Source organism: Amblyomma mixtum, chromosome 6 (assembly GCF_055824585.1).
Source record: "Amblyomma mixtum isolate Tamu chromosome 6, ASM5582458v1, whole genome shotgun sequence".
Lineage (NCBI taxonomy): Eukaryota > Metazoa > Arthropoda > Arachnida > Ixodida > Ixodidae > Amblyomma > Amblyomma mixtum.
Window position 1 is genome coordinate 73020527 of NC_143017.1, and position 17560 is coordinate 73038086.

The window sequence follows — 17560 nt, forward strand, 5'->3', positions numbered from 1 at the left end:
CAGAGACAAGCACCGTGCGTCGTACCACGTAAGCCTAACGGAAGACAAGAGGAGCTCCGTTTGCAATTATTCAGACCAGACTCTACCACGTTCCAGTTCTTTTGCGGATACCTATTACTTTCATACACACTCTACAACGCTCATGTCACAGTCCATACAACCAGACTGTCAGGATAATTGCCGTCGAGCCCTGTGTCTCAATTAGTACGTTTCGACAACACGGGGGAGCCACACATGCTAATTCTTTCAGAGATAATTTTGATTGTTTACGAAATGGACAGAGCGCTGAATACCAGTTTGGCAAGGCAACGGCCTCCTAACCGATCGCATTTTGAGAGCGCCGAATATCGCTCAGAAAGTGCTATGGCATTAAGCTCTAGGCTGACTAAAATGAAAGTTACGCCACTGTACATATTTGTAATGTAAGGGAGCAAACTATTGTTTCAAGAGGCCTTTTACAACCTCCGCGCCTGGTTCCCTGCTTCGGTGATCAAAGGGCATCATACTACCTCAACAGCACTTTTATTGTACAATTATGTACAGGTAAAATGTGCATCAGAACACATTGCACATTCATAAAATTGCACTCCATTGGCATAAACTTTAAGGCACCAGGTTGCATACAGCTGCCCAGCAGTCTGTACACTGCACACACACACACATACACACAAACAAACTTTGGCAATGATGATATGTACAAAACATGTTCACTTGATAGACACAAAGAATGCATGGAGCTGCACTTCAGAGTCTTAAATACTGAGGGGGCAGTAATAAGGCATCCAGTGGGAGTGGACATGACAGGCAGCTTGGCCCTGGAAGACACCAACACTGCTTTGGTGCTATGGCATTGCTTTAACAGTCAGTTGTTCGTGCTCTTGCCAAAAAAAGGACAAATGCATGAAGCCACCATTTTTTTTGGCACCAAAGAATAATGGAGTTTTGCATTAAACAACTTGCATACCTTCCATGCCTTGCAGAGCTGCTTATGAAAGCAGGGGCAAAATGTAGCCAGAGTTAAACAGTACAGCTGAAATTGAGCACTCGGGAAATTTCTTTGAAAATTCAATACAGCTCTAGTGCATGCCCCTGGCTAAAGTATGTCCTAGTCCAACACTATGGCAGTCCTCCATATCTCTGCCATTCAAGAGGATTCCATGATGAAAATGAAGGACTGGAAGGCACAATTTTACAGCTGCAACAGACGGATGTAACCATCGATTGCTAATGAAAGGATGCAAAGAACACAGCCAGTTCATACAGACATTGTGGACAAATGTGCAAGACATGAACGAGGAGAAGTGAACTAGTGAGTGTCCAGCACTCATTTCTTGACTATGGAACTTATGAGGTGCTTCTTGAGCCTGTCTGTCAGTTCCTCCAGGTTCTTGACCTTGATCCTCAGGAGTTCATTCTCCTGCTCAAGCTCAGATGCCCGCTTCTCCATTTCGAGCTCCTTCTCCTTGCGAGTCATCCGGGAACGCCGAGATGCCATGTTGTTCTTGACCCTCATATCTGAATATCGGTGCTGTGGTTCCTCAAGCTTCAGCAACTTGGGTGAGCTGCTGCCATCACTGTGTGATGGCCCTGCCTCGCCTATGGGGCTGAGTGGCCGTTTGACGGTAACAGCAGGAGCAGTAGTACTAGTTGAAGCCACAGCCAAGGGAGGTGGTGGTGGTTGCAGCTGCCATGTTGTATGGCTTGTAGAACTGGAGTTGCTGCTTGTGGCAGTGGTGGTGATGGAGGCACTGCTGGCTGGAACTCGGTGGCTTGGCTGGGATTGCATGATGTAGCAGGACTGGCTTGAAGCGGGTGGCGGGGCATTTGCTGACTTTCCCTGCAAGTGCACAAAACAGGTTACTGGTGAGTGTTGTCCACAATGCTGAGTCTTTCAGGTATTGCTGGAGACGACAATGTGAAGAAGCCTTGAAGTCTAACATTATGCTAAAGCTTGCAGCATGTATGCAACAGACAGACCTGTCCTTACCTCTTGAATTAGTTCCGAAAGGTCCTGGAAGGTCTCGTTGCTTTCCCACATTTCCATTGTGGCCGCAGGGTACTCCTGGGAGAGGCCCGTCTCACGAGCGGGCTTGTCGAGAGGCATGAGCACTTTGTCCTGATGGAGACCACCGTACATCCGGTTCGGGGAAGGCAGGTCTGTCGGCAAGGATTCCAAGTGAGGAGGAAGATCGAAAAGAAATACGTCATCCAGTGGCATAAAGGGCTGCAAAGCAGACTCCTTGAGGTCGCTGCTGCCCACATGTGGCTTTGTTAGGTCATCGAAGAAAAATGAGGAATCACCTGCGCCACAAAAGACAAAAATGGACACTTGTGAGTTTCACACTGGGCTGCTTTATGCATGCAGTGTTAAGGCAGTGGGCAGGCTCTTTTTTATTTTTTTTTTCCTGACAAGCAACAACTTCTGTAACATTTACAATATGCCACATGGAATGCAGCAAGGCGGGGCACCAAACAGGCTATGCCAAGAGAAAGTATTCACTAGCCTTGCACATTACACATCCTATGCTTGCAGCCATCTGTTTGCAGTCAAGCGATTGCTAGAATTCGCAAACACTGTTGCTGAAACACGAACTATACGCGTCAACTGTGGTGGACTCCTCAGCGGACTCGCAATTTAAATTTTTGCTCATGCTGTAAACACTCGACACTAGTCTGCAAAAAGGTAATGCATTTGAATCCTGGAGTTCATCAATGCTTCAGCTGATGCGCCCGGAGACCACTCCTGGCGGCCAGCTCCGGTATAAGTTCACGTAGTAAATTAGACAAGCGCAGAGTTGATCGAGCTCACCTGTGTCAAGATGACTGCTGCTCGTGCTTGCATGCCTGGGTGATGCGTGGTTGTAGGTTTCGCCTGAGTCTGCGTAGTCTGCCTGCGTGAAATCCCTGTAGACTACACTGACGCAATGGTGGTTCTTAGCCATCCCCGTCACGGTCCACGTACTCATTATAGGATCTGGTGTACCTGGAAACCAAAGAAGCAGGTTCGTAAATATGATGCAGAAATTTTGGATATTGAAACCTCCCACCATAGCTACTGAACATCAGAGAAGAAAGTTTCAGTCAGCATACGTGTAAGCCAAAAAAAGTGAACTAACTATTAAACAGTTCTACAAATAACAGGGCAGCGCTAAAGTTGAAGTGTAGTACATTTCAAACACGTTTTGTACTCACCAGTTATTGTGGGCTGCACCCCTTTAGAATCCGTTAGGAGCCGGGAGATTAACGCCGATGAGTTGTGCGCCAAGCGCGAGAGACCGTCACCTGGGAAAAACCGCAAGCACAAACTATTAATTGCGTTCGATTGCGCAATACTGCAACAGCAAACAACAACAAACCGAAATTGTAAGAGACCCTTACTAAAACACGATAAAAAGCCGGCTTACTTTGGCGCACTTGTTGCGGCACGGCCGACCGCTGACTGACACGCGAGCTACGACTGCGAGCGGCAAAATGACGCGAGGCGCGCGTGCTTTTCGCTTATATGCGCGCCCGCGTATTCTTAGACCTGACATCATGCTCGGCGACCAATAGCTGCGGCTGAACAAATGATGTCAGAATCCTCCAATGAGAGGCTGCCAAAGCCTTTCTTTACAAATTTGTTTTTAACTGTGGATTCTGAGAATCGTCCCTTCGCGCAGAGTAAAACGAGCGCCGGCACCCCCTGTTATTAAGTTTTGGACAACAAAGAGAAAAATTAGTTGATAAAGTGGACTCACTTTATTGCTAAAGTGTCACCTCTTTCTCAATATTGAGTTTTGTCACAACAGTTCTTTTGTTATTCACACTGACATTTCGGGTGCGAGCGGCCGTGGGAACAGCGTAAACTAATGGAGGTGCGAGCGAGTTGAGAGAAAGGGGTGGAGGAGGGCGCGTGAGAAAGAAGTGGGATGTGTCGAAAAAAACAAAGGCGTTAGCTTCTAACGAATACAACAGCGAAGTAACTGGATGTTGGGGTATAAGAAATTTGATATCGGTATGATACTGCGCCAGCGGCCTGGTCCTGGAACAGTCGCTGTCAGGCGATTATGACGATCGTTATCTTAGAATATTTGGTAGCCAAGAAGGTGGCGGCGGTATTTATTCCGCACGTCTGTTAGTTCGGCGTTCGTTCTCGCGTAAAAACAGGCGCAGTCCGATAGCACCTGTCACGAGCAGCACTGCGCGGTGCGCGCTGACGTCGGAGAAATTAAGAAAAGGTAGGGGGCAAGCCGCCGGTTTGTCTGTCTGTTACCCCCCACAGAGCGTGCTACTAAAATAAACATCGCACACCGGAAACGTCGTTATTTTGGTTTTCATTATTTTCCACTTTTTAAATATGCATTGGCTAACGGTTAAACTTGCATGAACATCTCGCTGCGCTTACCGTATTACTTAACCGCTCCGTACGGACGGACGGAACGAAACACGAATGTGTCGTTTAGATAAAAAAAAATAAAAAAAAGAAGGCTGTTCATCCGGGTACTTGTTCCGGAGGCGCAAAAAGGTCCGCCATATTGGGACTGTGTATTTTGTTACTGCGTGCGACAGTGTTAGCCAAAGTAAACTTAGGAAGTGTCCTGATGTCCGAAGTGAAATGTCATGAAGTTGACAAGGTTTGCGTCGCGTCGAGGACTGTCTGGCGATTGTGAGTCGACGTAATCTGTGCGGAGCGATGGGGTTTCGATAGTTATAATGAGACGACGATTGAAGCCGAAGTGAGGACTCGCTCGTGAGAGCGATATTTTGGCTGTCCGGCTGTTTCCATTCCCGTCACCGTGTCGACGACCGAGTGCAGACTGTGGTTTTAGATGTGTGCTGATCAAGGTGGCTGCAGCGACTGAAGATGGATCGCAGAAATCAACGTGTAGCGTGCGGAACACTCAGGATTAACCATCGCTGGACTGTTTGTTTACTTGTGCTGTGCTGCTTCGGTCTCGCCATGGGTAAGGTCGTAACCGTTATTTATTGCTATCCAACCTATTTTGGACCGTTTCGTGTAACAGATTGGTCCGTGTTTGAGCTTTTGTTCGAGCCGCGCGTCTTTTAACATGCAGCGCCCAGCCGTAATGTTCACGTCGTTGCGGTTAGTGAAGGTCGCCTTATCGCTCGGCTTGCGCCTCCACGATACGGTGAACAAACTGGCTGTTTTTGTGCATGCCTGAATTCCTGTTCTCGGGGCTCACAATTCGGCTTGGGGCACTCGTGTCGTCGCTGTTGTGTATAAGCGTCAGCCTGCATGTGTTATGTCCCCCCGCAACCATGCAGGATTAATCGTCCTATTTCTTCACACTTGATCAAGGCCTTTGCTGTGGTCACGTGTGCATTTCTTTTCTCATGCGGGGAGCGTTCGCCCTTGCCGAAATGAGAAACGGCGAGAAACTGGGCTAGCGGAACGCTGCGGGAACTCGTCGTGAATGATCCACCACGTAACCAGGAAAGAGGAGGCAGTACCGTTATGCCCGAAGCGCTGAAACACCGATCACGTTCGGAGACCTTTACCGCAGGCAGCACGCCGTTGTTTAGTTAAGTCAAGAGCCCGTTGTGACAATATATTAATGTTAAACCTGCTGTGAAGGGTTCATCTCCACGAGTTTCGCCTTCGACATCAGTATGTGATGATAGTCCTGTTGCTAAACGTTGTGTGATCGAAATGCCCCTTACACTGCCGTGCTGTATTTCCGTAATCGTTCGATCGCGTGTTTTCTCCGCCTTCCGTAGTGCTCGTTTGTGTGACTCTGCCGACTCGTGCTTGCTGTCGGGAGTGCACTACGAACAGAGCTTGCACCGCACGTGTCGCGTGGAGAATGACCCAAGCTTTAAACTGCGTCCCGGAATCTCCTACATTGTATATGAGGCTCGCTTGAAACATGATTGATGCGATGTGCCGTACGTCTTTCTATGCTTAACAGTGCAGGCATAGTGCAGGGCACTGAACGCACATTGTTGTTTGCTGTGTTGCGAGTGCCTCGTAGTTCAGAAGAAAAACAGATTTTACTCCACGTACGCGAACTACAAATGAGCCTTTGCTATTTTAATTCCCAGAAGTTGAATGAGTAGCGGCATGTGGGCAGCAGATTTCATTGGTTCCCGTTAGAGGCTTCCGGCGAAAACATTTCCCGAAGATTTGACAAGAGAAAAAAAAAACGCATATGTGCTGCTCTTCGTCTCTGAGCTCTTTTTTCGTTTTCGTTATAATTCTGTTTTCTTTTTTCGTGAAACCAGCTGGGTTTTTCAATCATGCTGGCAGATTGATGCATTATCATGAGTTGTGAAGCATGTGTGGAAGTTTCAGAATTTTTTTACTGCTAGAGCACCTATTCCAATGAACAGCCAGCTTCATGTAACCAAATCAAATGTATGTAATGTTTAATTACAGCTGAGAATAGAGCTCAGGCCAAAGAAGTTGGTCAAGCTAAATGAGGGCTCCCTATAGAAGGAAGATATTGTATGTAATTGTGTGCCTGTTTTTTGTTTTCTTTTTTCAATGCAGGCTTTGGTGCTAGTTATGTTTTTGTAAAGTGGGAATGTTTAATATCCTGAACATGAGGGCTGTGCAGGATATTGCATGCTTGTTTCCTGCAGGTGTTTGAAAAAAAAATATTGTACATTACTTTGTCACATGCAGTTTATGCCTTGCTGACAGTGTTGTGATGTATTTTTATAGCTCGAGGAAACAAAACAGTTTAAGAAAGTCAAATATTCTATCTGCTCTCACACTTCTATGTTTAATTTCCTCGTAAGCTTCCTAGAGTATCACTCCAGCATTTAGTGTGTCCTTTTCCCTCTTATCGCTATAATTCTCACTATGCCACATTTGCGTGTAGTTATTGAAATGTGGTTTGACATTTAGAATAGTCAAGCGGCATTTAGAATAAAAAATTGTGGCACATTGTGGAGGTTTGAATTAATAAAGTTAACATTTAATTAGGTTTGTTTATTTCTGCCCAAAATGATCAAGCAGTATAAGTTTTCCTGAATAAGACATATTCTTAACCTCGCAGATTTCTGGTAACTCGTATAAAGGGTTGTTTTAAAACTACTGCTTTTAAATGGAAGGTGGAGCTGACAAAAAAGGTCAGAATGGTCAATAGGTGGGAAAATGTTTTTTTTTGTCATGAAATGGAACACCAATGGCACATTTCCCGGCATGACATTTCAGAGGGGAGGTGCTGTGCTGTGCGAGGACGTTACCCTGAACCTTTTTGTTTGGAAACTGTTATTGTTTCAAGTGTCTGAAAAGGAACGTTGGATAGTCAGTCTTCTTTCTGACAGCAGATGCGAGGGTCAGCCATATGCGCCTGGTATCTTAATCCAACATATGGTGCTTCTCAAAGAAACTTCATTGCTTCGTTCCATTTGGGGCCCCCACAGATTGCTGTTTGGCGTAACTGACACTGCAGGCTGCGAATTCGAGGTCGTCGCTTAGGTGGTCTTTAGGGCAGATCTCACTGCGGGTGTGAAGAGATTTTGAATTTCCCTGCAAAGTTAGTTTCACCAGATTTGCTTTCTGAAGCTTGTGAAGTGTTTTCTGAGATCATTTTTGGCTTGAACGTGTCCCTTGGTGCAGCTGTAAGCCCTGACCGACCGCCACCTAGCCCAATGCGGTGCGAGTACTACAACGAGACGCTGTGTCAGGGCTCGCCAGGTGGCGATGGCTCTCCGCTTCCAGGCTGCAACGGCTCTGAGGAGTGCCGGCCTGGCGAGAACGAGAAGGGCAACCTATGCTACGTCCTCTGGCAGAACAACAGTGGTGTGCTCAGCGTGAAGCTCAAGGGTGCGTTGAGGGGAGACATCCGGCAAGCTCTGTTGCGATGCCCAATCACGCTTTTGTTCTGACACTGACAGGGAGTTGTATGCTTCTGAAAGTGCTGATGGTAGTGCCCTAGCTTTGACATACTTTCATGTGCAAGCCCTGAATTAAGGTGGTTAGTCTTGCCTGATTAAGCCAGTGTGTTCTCAAGTTTTGAGAGTGTATGCATTTTATACCGTATATGTTTGACTACTACTGCGTTCTTGTGGGTGTATAGTGCTGTGTATAGCGTGTATTGGCTGTTAACAGGGCACTGTGGTCAGGCTTTAGAGTATGTTGTATTTTCACCACAGTGGCCATGCAGCTGCCGTGCCTTTCAATAGCTTGGCTGATACCTTTTTTGTCTAGATGAGTGCAGTGTGCTAATGCTTCTGACCAGTGTAAAGTTTTGATGTTTTCGTTTGCTGAAAAGTTTGGTCTCGCGATAGTTTACCATTTGCACAACACCCACTGTTCAGAAGACGTACTGTGTAGTACTTGACAATGGCCTGTGGCATATTCTCCGCTACACTTAGTGTCAAGCATTTGGGATCCAAGTGTGCAAGAAAATTTGGCTGAAATGATGCCAGCCAAAGTTAGCTGTTATCCGCTGTTCCTCTGAATGCAGTATGAATGTAAGAGGCAATTCCTTTAAATACGCTAACTTTCAAGTTCATTTGCCGTTTGTAAGGCTTTTATGAAAGAGTTAATGGACTGGTTTGCACATAGTTTAGAAGCGAATGATGGGTAGGTATATTTTAGGGCTGCCAGCGGAAGGTAGCTAACTACCGTAACTGTCTGAAAACCGCAATGCACATTTCTGTGTGGACACACTTCAAAAACATGCTGTTGTCATCCCAGTTTGACCACTGTGGGAACACCTGTTTGCTCTCTATTCTCATTGCTTAGTGAGCCTTGGTACAGAAAATCCAGATGCCGCATTATCTGCATCAGGCTGCACTTCCTCTTTGGATTTTGCCCGGACAGAACAAACATTCTTCATGAAACTATGAGATTAATACTTTGCATGGGGCTGCTTTCATTTCCTCTTGCCAGGAAGCTGCTGATGTTGCAATTGAAGTCAAGTTTAAAGCGTCGGGAAGTTTTCTTGCACGTGTGAGGTATTTAGCTTTCCTGGCGCCGAGGCGATGGGAGCGGTGGCTGTGCCGCAGCCCCGAGAAGGTGCGCTCGGGAAGTGGGCGTCGCAGGATGGCAGACGCTGGTGCCTTGCGAGCCAAAACGCGTGCACTTCCTTCCTTCAATCCAGCTTCGTGGTGGCAGGTGAAAGACAGTTCCTTCCACAGTTGTACCTTCCCAGGATGCCAGAGAGGATGGGTGTGGTGCATATAGCAGACAGGACTGTAGTTTAATTCTGGTTTAGGCACCTTGACCCACCCCCTCATTATTTCTTGAAATCGTATACTCTCGAACTACAGCAGGCAGGGTACTGTATCTAACTAATGAATGGTGGAAGGCAGCTTCAAACTAGCTGGTGTTTCACCTTGCACGCACACTCTGCTTGCCAGCCATAATCGTGTGCTTGTAGTGTGGTTCTGCTTATTTTGAAGGTATTTTGTGGATGTTAAAGTGAGAGTAATTAGATAGGATAGGATGTCTTGCTCAGAGCTCCTCACGCCTTCTTTGGACAGCTTCTTGCCTTTTTCATCTAGTGGGTGGCAAACATGAGTACTTATTGTTTGTTTTGCTAGCAGGTTGCAAGCACAATTCAGTGCCCTCAGTAGTAAATGGGTGCGGAATTTCAATGCCTTCGCCTGTTTATTTTAAGGTGTAAGCCTTACATGCCCCATTGAGCGAAAAGCCGTCTGTGTGTAAGCGATAAAACTCGATGGTACCCTTGAAAATGACATCCTCATGCATCCTGGCAGGTGGCAGTTAAATTAATGATCGGTCATGCGAGGTTGCTTGGGACAACCTGGATCGTACAAGTCCCACCAGTGGCACACTGCTTAACTGTTGCACCACTGTGTCAGGAGTGGTATGACGACTCCCAGGGATCTATGAATAGGAAGTAGAGAAAGACCAATTCTGCATATATGGGCATCAACCCATTAGCTATCGTGTGTCGTACCCTTAAGGCCGGCCGCGGTACAGCGGCGACTGCCTTCACGAAATTAGAGCACAGATCAGAAAGGGTTTGATGGTGGCTACGTAGAGCCATGCAGAGGTAGAATTGCCAGCTGCATGGCACTGGGTTACCTCACGCCGCGGTGCGCAGTGACTGCGTTCATTAAGTGAGCGGGGTAGCTTTCACCTTCTCACACGTAAGCAGTCTTTAAGTGCCTCTGCCGACATTTTTTTTATTTACAAAGGTATCGGAATGTCTAAAAAGGCACTGCAGTGGAGCTATGTAACCAACTGTGAAACAGTTGATACGTGATCTGATACGTGATCCGCACTCTGCTAATTTGAGAAACACAATGGAAAAATGCCCCAAAGAGGTTCATTTGACACAATGCTCATGACCAGCATCTTTTGCTGATCTGTTTCATTCATGGCTATCATTTAGTTAAGCAAGACATTTGGAAAAGTAAGTTTTGCATCTAATTTCTGTCATGATGAATACACAGGCATGTGGAGATTAAGTTTTTGAAACGAACAATGACACACACAAAAAAAAGAAATGGCAGACGGTTTAATGTGGCTAAGTGCAGAATATCATGGAATATTGTGCAGTAGCATTAGTTACGGTGGGCATTTAAGATCCTTAAGGGCTAAAGGTCTTTTACCATAAAGACCTTTGCTCGGAAGGCATTTACCATGAAGGCCTTTATACTAAAGGTCCATAAATGCATTTGACCTAAAGGCCTGTACCTTGAAGGCCTTTGCCCAGGTAAATTCCTGCTAGGTGCACAGTGGCAGGTTGCCCACAATTAGTTTATGCTCACTTTGCAAGTGTCGCACTAAAATAACGGTGGTAATTTCCCTGTGAGATCAAGCTGAGTAGCTTTGTACTGCTTCTAGTTTTTCTGCATTTATTTTGTCTGGGAATTCCACACTGTACAGGTGAACTCAATAATGGAGCATACGTTACTTTTTAACAAAAAGAGCCAGTCTTGTTTGGTGGGGTGTGTTTTGTTGTAGAAACTCCAGAACACATGCTGTTTCTGGGCTAATATATTCAGTTTGATGGTTCTAAGAAAGCTCAAGGGCTAGAATTAAAACCAAGTATATATACCGCGAGGCAGTTAGCAGTTTTATTCTCCGTAGTGGTATAACCATGTTAAAGAGCACTCCTTTTCCTGGTAAACTGCATATGAACTTTCCCTTATACATAGTTATCTGTGCTCCATGCATTGCACCATTCAGAAACATTATTTAGATTTTGTTTGGCGCATCATAGCCTCAGTTGCTTTTGTGCCATTAAAATCAATATAACTAACTAACTAACTATTTACATTTTGTTAGTTATCTTGAAGGAGGTGGAAGCAAGTGTTCAACTGAAAGTAGTGTTTCAGTGGGTTTACTGAGTACAGTCAGCTGACTGTGCAGTTTGCCACCAATAGATGTACGTCACCTCAGGGGACACTATGCATCCAGGGAAGGATTTAGTAAATGTTATGTTGTAAATTTTGAGTTAATGGCTGTAAAAATTACTTGAGACTGAGTGCCCATTGTCGAAGGAAAAATTGAGTACAGCGCGGCATTCAACTGGCATCCACTGTGAACAGACTGGAATGAGGCTGAAATCCATCGGTGCAAAAGCTAAGGCATGCTTAGTAGCCAAGGTGCAAGTTTGGTGCATTAAAAAGCGATAACCACTCTTTTTTCTTAATTGGTAATTGTTGTCCTGATGCTCAGTCTTGCTACTTGAACAAATTGTTATTCTGCTGCATCACCTGCTGTTACTGATGCTTTATTAACCACCATGTTTACCTGTTGCGGCTCTGGCTTTGTTGTCTGGTTGCTGATCCCCAGGTCACAGGATCAAACCTCGGCTTTGACGCCCGCATTTCTGTGGAGACGAAGTGCAAAACTGCCTGTGGGTTGTGCAATATCAAGTGTGAGTTAAAGAACCCCAGGTGGTCTAAATTGATCCCAAGCCCTCCAATATGGTGTCCCTCATTAGCTCAGTTGATGCTATGTGAAACCTTACTCCAACTGCCATCTTAAAGGGGCAGAGACACCAAAATTTTTAGTGCATTTTTCAGCTTTCGAATGTAAGGCATTAATAAACATGATTCACCATGTGAAATTCGCCAAAGTTCAGTACCTAACTTGATATTGAATTTATTCTTTCATGTAGTTTCGGCTTCGGCTTCAGCAGCCGAAAGATGGTTGCAATGCGACACGTGAGCACCAGACCACGTGCGGCATACAAAAACTGCAATATAAGAGCTATTTGTTTGCTTGCTGTCATTTCGGCTTTTGGTGAAGTTTAGGCTAAGAGTTTGAAGCAGTTAAAACGTCAAAGCAGCAGGTATATTGCAGGTTTTGTATGGCTCACATGATTTCGTACTCACTTGTGACATCGGACCCATTGTCTCCCAGTTGAAACTGAAACTAGAGAGAAAGAAAAATTCAGTGAGAAGTGATTTATTTAGTGCTGATAAATTCTGCACTGTGATCCATGCTTACTAAATGTTGTATGCATCATTCCAGAGCAGAAACATTCGGAAAAATTTGGTGCCTCTACGCCTTTAATTTGATTTACGGCTGTCTGATGTGCTTTGTCCTGTACTGGACCATCGACTGTCCGCTTGGCTGTTGATATACTTAAATTTTCCAGCACGTGTGTAATGAACAGATCTTTTATCTGGTTAAATTTGAAATATGCTGGTCTGGCTTTTCTCGCTCCCTCTCTTTTCCGTCCAGGTTGCTGGGTGGGAAACAATCATGACTGCAGTCGGAGCGACCACTGCGCAGAGACACGCCGTGAGCCAAGCGTCCAGCTTCTGTTTTGCTGCTGTGAGGGTGACCTGTGCAACACAAACTTGAAGCCTTTGGCCGTGGTGTCATCTCCGTCTTGTGAGTTGCCCTTTCGAGGTTGTGGCATGTGCATTTTGCTGATCATAGTGCACTGCCTTGTCTCTTTTTTTGTTTATGCTTGTGCGCGTGCTGTGTTCATTAAGTTACACTGTAGGGACCATGCAATGGGAGCTGGGTACTGAAAGCTGGAAGTTCTGAAATGAATCTGATGACATGTGAGAGCAACTTGCCTCGTTATAAAATGAATTGGACCAAATGTAACAGAGGATTATGTCGGCTGGAGGGGCAGGGCCTTTCTCATGTGCTTTCCTTCGATATTTAACCACGCGTTAGCTAGCAGAAAGCAATGGATGTTTGATGCATATGTGAGTAATATTTACTTTTGCACATAAAGACTGCAAACATTTCTATTTCCGTTAATGTGATGGAGGAGTTCAAACACAGAAGCGGGATATGATTCTGACTGCGACTGTACTTTAAGGAATTGGTGCTGAGAATGTTCTAGAAGGGAAAGATGGGCACAGGTACTGAAAGTAGCCGGCTAAATTGTGTTTATACCGAGGTTTGCTTTTTTTTTTAATTTGTACAGATTTTTCTTCAAAAAGGCATGATAGGTACAGCAGTACTCTCTGTACGGGTGGATAATGTGACATTGCGGACATTATGTCCATGCCAGTAAATCATTAACTACTCCAAACGCCGCGATGGCTCAGTGTGTTGCCTCCCTCCATAGGTTGACAATTTGTCTCTGGCGGTGTAGAAGGGATAAGCGCCCTGCTGGCCCAGTGGCCGTGTTCCTTTGTTTATTATTTTTAAGCCTGTCTACACGTCCCCTCGGCATGAAGTGCGACTGTTCTATTTCCAGCACATCTCGCAACTTGGTTTCGGTATTGGCTTATTTTCCATGCCGAATTCCAAGTTTTATATCTCGAAATACAATGTCGATTTAGAAACTCTAAAGACTTGGTTCGCCTATGGCGTTGGAGGCTTCCGATTCCGCCATATAATATTCTGCCATGAGGCCGGCAGGTATAAAGATAATAAATTAGTAATAGTAAACTAATAGGTTAATTACCTACTACCATGGACGTAATGCCCGGTGGGCCACGTAATTGAAGTGCACAGACCACATTGTTGAATCTTCACGGCTTTTGAAAAAAACAAAAAAAAAACAGAAATTAAAAAAATAAAAAGTACATACTTTTTGGTGCCCGTTGTCAGAAGGGAAGAGAGAAGAGTTTAGTAGTTGTCTTTACTGTGGAATGTCTAGGTCCATTTTTTTTATTAGCACTAGGCTGGCATCATTTACAGTCGTTGACATATTTTTTTACCTGCTGGGTCCCAAAAAATTGTCCGAAAATTCATGGATTAAAAAAAAATCGCATTTCTGCGAAAAACTCTTCTTAAAAATCGCGGACTTAGCTGCCCGCCACGTTCTATTTGCAAGCGATAAGATTAGACTGTGTCTAAGCTAGAGTTATGCATTTGTTATGTCTGTACCAACTCACAATAACAGACAGTGCGACGCAGCCACAGGTGATGTCGTGAGCATATGCATGCACTTTGTGATGCAAGAACAGTCTGTATCCACAGGCAACGGCGATTTGGAAGGCCGAGAGAGGGAACTTACGCTGCAGCTGCCTCGTTATCAGCGTGATCGCACACTCTTTGTAGGCCACCTTAATGGCAAAGTTGAGCGTGTCATTAACCCAAATGGCAATGTTGAGTAACAAATAGCCAAGCCTGTCCAAGCCATTCAGTCTAGTCGACTCCGTTTAAATCAACTTCTTTCAAATCCAAGATGGTGCCTTTCATGTCGGTAAAGAACCGCTTGGTTGTGGCAGCAGTGCCTGCTCATGTCTACATCATCATCATCATGATCATAATCCTGACTATGCCCACTGCAGGGCAAAGGCCTTTCCAGTTAACCCTGTCTTTTGCCAGTTGCGACCACCGTATGCCCGCAAACTTCTTTATCTCATCCGCCCCCCTAACTTTCTGCCGCCCCTTGCTACGTTTGCTTTCTCTTGGAATCCACTCTGTTACCCTTAAGGACCAGTGGTTATCTTGCCATCGCATTGCATGCCCTGCCCAAGCCCATTTCTTTCTCTTGATTTCGACTAGGATGTCATTAACCCGCGTTTGTTCTCTCACCCACTCCGTCCGCTTCCGATCTCTTAACGTTGCACCTATCATTTTTCTTTCCATGGCTTGCTGCGTTGTCCTTAACTTAAGCTGAACTCTCTTTGTTAGCCTCCACATTTGTGCCCCATAGGTGAGTACTGGTAAGATACATATGTCGTATACTTTTCTCTTCAGGGATATTGGGAAACTGCCATTCATGATCTGAGAGAACCTGCCATACGTGCTCCACCTCATTCTCCTTATAGTTACTTCCCTATCATGCTCCGGATCAGCGGTTACTGCCTGCCCTAAGTAGACATATTCCCTTACTACATCTAGCACCTCGCCACCAATTGCGAACTGCTGTTCCCATGCTAGAGTGTTCAACTTTACTTTGGTTTTCTGCATGCTAATTTTTAGCCCCACTGTTCTGCTCTGCGTGTCTAACTCTAACTCATTGATCATGCTTTGCAGTTCATGTCCTAAGTGACTTAGCAAGGCAGTGTCATCAGTGAATCGCAGATTACTCAGGTATTCTCCATTAACTCTTATCCCCAGCTGTTCCCATTTCAGGCCCCGGAATATCTCCTGTAAACAGGCAGTGAATAGCATTGGCGAGATCGTGTCTCCATGCCTGGCACTTTTCTTTATTGGAATTTTATTGCTGACTTTGTGGAGGACTCTTCGTAGCCATGCAATCGTTATCAATATCTTCCAATATTTTCACATAACGCTCTTCTACACCTTGATTCCGCAATGCCTGCATGACAGCTGAGGTTTCCACTGAGTCAAATGCTTTCTCGTAATCAATGAAGGCTATATATAGGGGTTGGTTATATTCTGCTCATTTCTCTATCACCTGATTGATAGCAGGAATATGGTCTATTGTTGAGTATCCTTTACGAGAGCCTGCCTGATCATTTGGCTGATTAAAGTCTGATGTTACTGACTGTATTAGTGATTATACCTTGTAGGCAACAGACAGTAAGCTGATCGGTCTGTAAAATTGTTGCTGTGATTTTTCCGACAGATATTATTTTGAATTTTACGAGTGGAGGAAAATCATCTGAAGGATGATGCAATATGCGCTCGACATTGCAATAGGGCCAATTCATTTCATCATGGTTTCGCTGAAGACTGCTGAATGCCTTTGTAACTTAGCTGTGGATTATTACTATATGTATATATATTTTATAATTGTTGTAATAAGAAAATGGAAGCTAGCAGTACTTTGGCTTCATAAATCAGGGAAGTAATGGAATGTAGTCATAATTGGGATCAAAGGAGTATGCAGAGTTGCTACTGAAGTAGAGCCTTCTTTTAAGCGTCCATTTTATGCTGCCACTTTGTACCATGGAATGGAGTGCATAAAACTATTCTAGTCAGGTTTATGCTCGTTTTAGACAGAGGTCTTAGAATGATAAGGTGAACGTACTAGTTGTGTACAACCTGCTGTGTAATATACATGAGGGCTTAACTGCCTAAACCGCAGTTATGGTAAACTGAAGCCAGCAGCCATGAAAACTGAGCGGAGCATGCGGCAGTTTGCAGCATTTTAACTGTGACAGGGATCTGCATTCGCTTTTTCGTTTTTGCTTCTTTCGTCGATATTACAAACAAATAGGAGGGAAGTATAAAATGCATCATTAGTGTGGGCCAAACCCATAACTTCTTTACAAGCAGTTAAACCTCTATTCAATGAAGTTGGTAAAATCAGCAGAGTCCTTTGTAGTACTGGAATTTCGCCACATCGATATTTGTCTTCTTGTATGCTAAGAATATGCAGAAAACTTCCTGCGGGTATATTTTGGGAAAAACCTTTATTTGCGATTGAAGTGGTTCTTCACCACTTCTGCCCTTTCTTGGCCATGAGCAGCGATGTTACACCTGTCTTGCTTATTGCGAGCTCGTGAGCCGTCACAGCGCATCTGTCGCGCCAACCACCTTGTGGGTGACTGGGAAGACGCACCCGTCCCGAGTTTTGGTGTGTTCTGGCAGCCTGACGGTGGGCCACGCAGTCTGCCCCTCCCTCCCCTTACCCTCCTTTCTTTCTCCATCTTGGCAAGAGCAAGAAGTGTGTCCTCCGATCACCAACCAATGAAATGAAATCAGTCCCACCCCGCTTCTCATGTTTTCTGCCATAAGCGTGAGTGTGTCTTTTTGCACATTCACACATCTCCTTAGTGAGATGCCAAGTTGTCTGGTGTGAAGCACGTGACGTGCTTCACAGCTGATGGGCATGCCAATGGCACTGACCCTTCCAGTTCGTTTATCAAGCTTTGGGCATCTGTAAACACTGTAAATGTAGCGCACTGCCTTTGAGCACGGGCAGCGTCGTTGCCAATTTTGGGCAAGATATTTAGAGCCGCGGGCTGGACTAGCAGGCTGCCAAGGCTGCGCAGACACTTGTGCCAAGCCTTGCCCGTACTACCCCAGATGGCATGGCCAGCGTCGCGCTCACCTCTGTGATCGGCATCGTATTTGTGTCTGCCTGTGTGCTCTGTATGTGAAAGCCTTCTTATTACATACATACTCGATGCACACTTCAGAACGGGCTCCACTCTATCACTCATGCCCGTGATTCAGTTTCTCCTCGGGCTCATTTGCAGCCAGCAGTGAAATTTCGTTGCATTTAAAGTGTTGCAAAATCTACTTCGTTTTGTAGCTAAAAATACATGGTGTGTTCCATGGATGCGAGGT

At 45.2% G+C, this 17560-nt stretch overlaps 2 protein-coding genes across 5 annotated transcripts in view; one reads left to right on the forward strand and one right to left on the reverse strand.

Moving 5' to 3' along the window:
• Positions 1-505: 505 nt before the first annotated feature.
• Positions 506-3549, reverse strand: LOC149339363 (uncharacterized). Of its 3 annotated transcripts, none has more exons than XM_089548112.1 (5): positions 3405-3549; positions 3193-3282; positions 2810-2983; positions 1988-2157; positions 506-1837 (listed from the first exon to the last, which is right to left on the reverse strand). In XM_089548112.1, the coding sequence occupies exons 3-5, from the start codon at positions 2964-2966 to the stop codon at positions 1325-1327; spliced, it is 840 nt and encodes a 279-aa protein (XP_089404238.1). In that variant the 5' UTR covers positions 2967-2983; positions 3193-3282; positions 3405-3549; the 3' UTR covers positions 506-1324. The 3 variants fall into 3 exon arrangements, with proteins under 3 accessions (XP_089404238.1, XP_089404236.1, XP_089404237.1); XM_089548110.1 differs by having other exon boundaries at positions 1988-2301; XM_089548111.1 differs by having other exon boundaries at positions 1988-2301; positions 3379-3455.
• Positions 3550-3884: 335 nt separating this feature from the next.
• The window catches only part of put (activin A receptor type 2 punt), a 46537-nt gene continuing 32861 nt past the window's right edge, over positions 3885-17560 (forward strand). Inside the window, exons 1-3 of one of the 2 annotated variants that reach the window (XM_089548115.1) lie at positions 3885-4217; positions 7568-7774; positions 12623-12775. In XM_089548115.1, the coding sequence (XP_089404241.1) occupies positions 7600-7774; positions 12623-12775 (328 nt within the window). In that variant the 5' untranslated portion in view covers positions 3885-4217; positions 7568-7599. Of the gene's footprint in view, positions 4944-7567; positions 7775-12622; positions 12776-17560 lie in introns of both variants that reach the window. The other variant, XM_089548114.1, reaches the window with a different exon arrangement.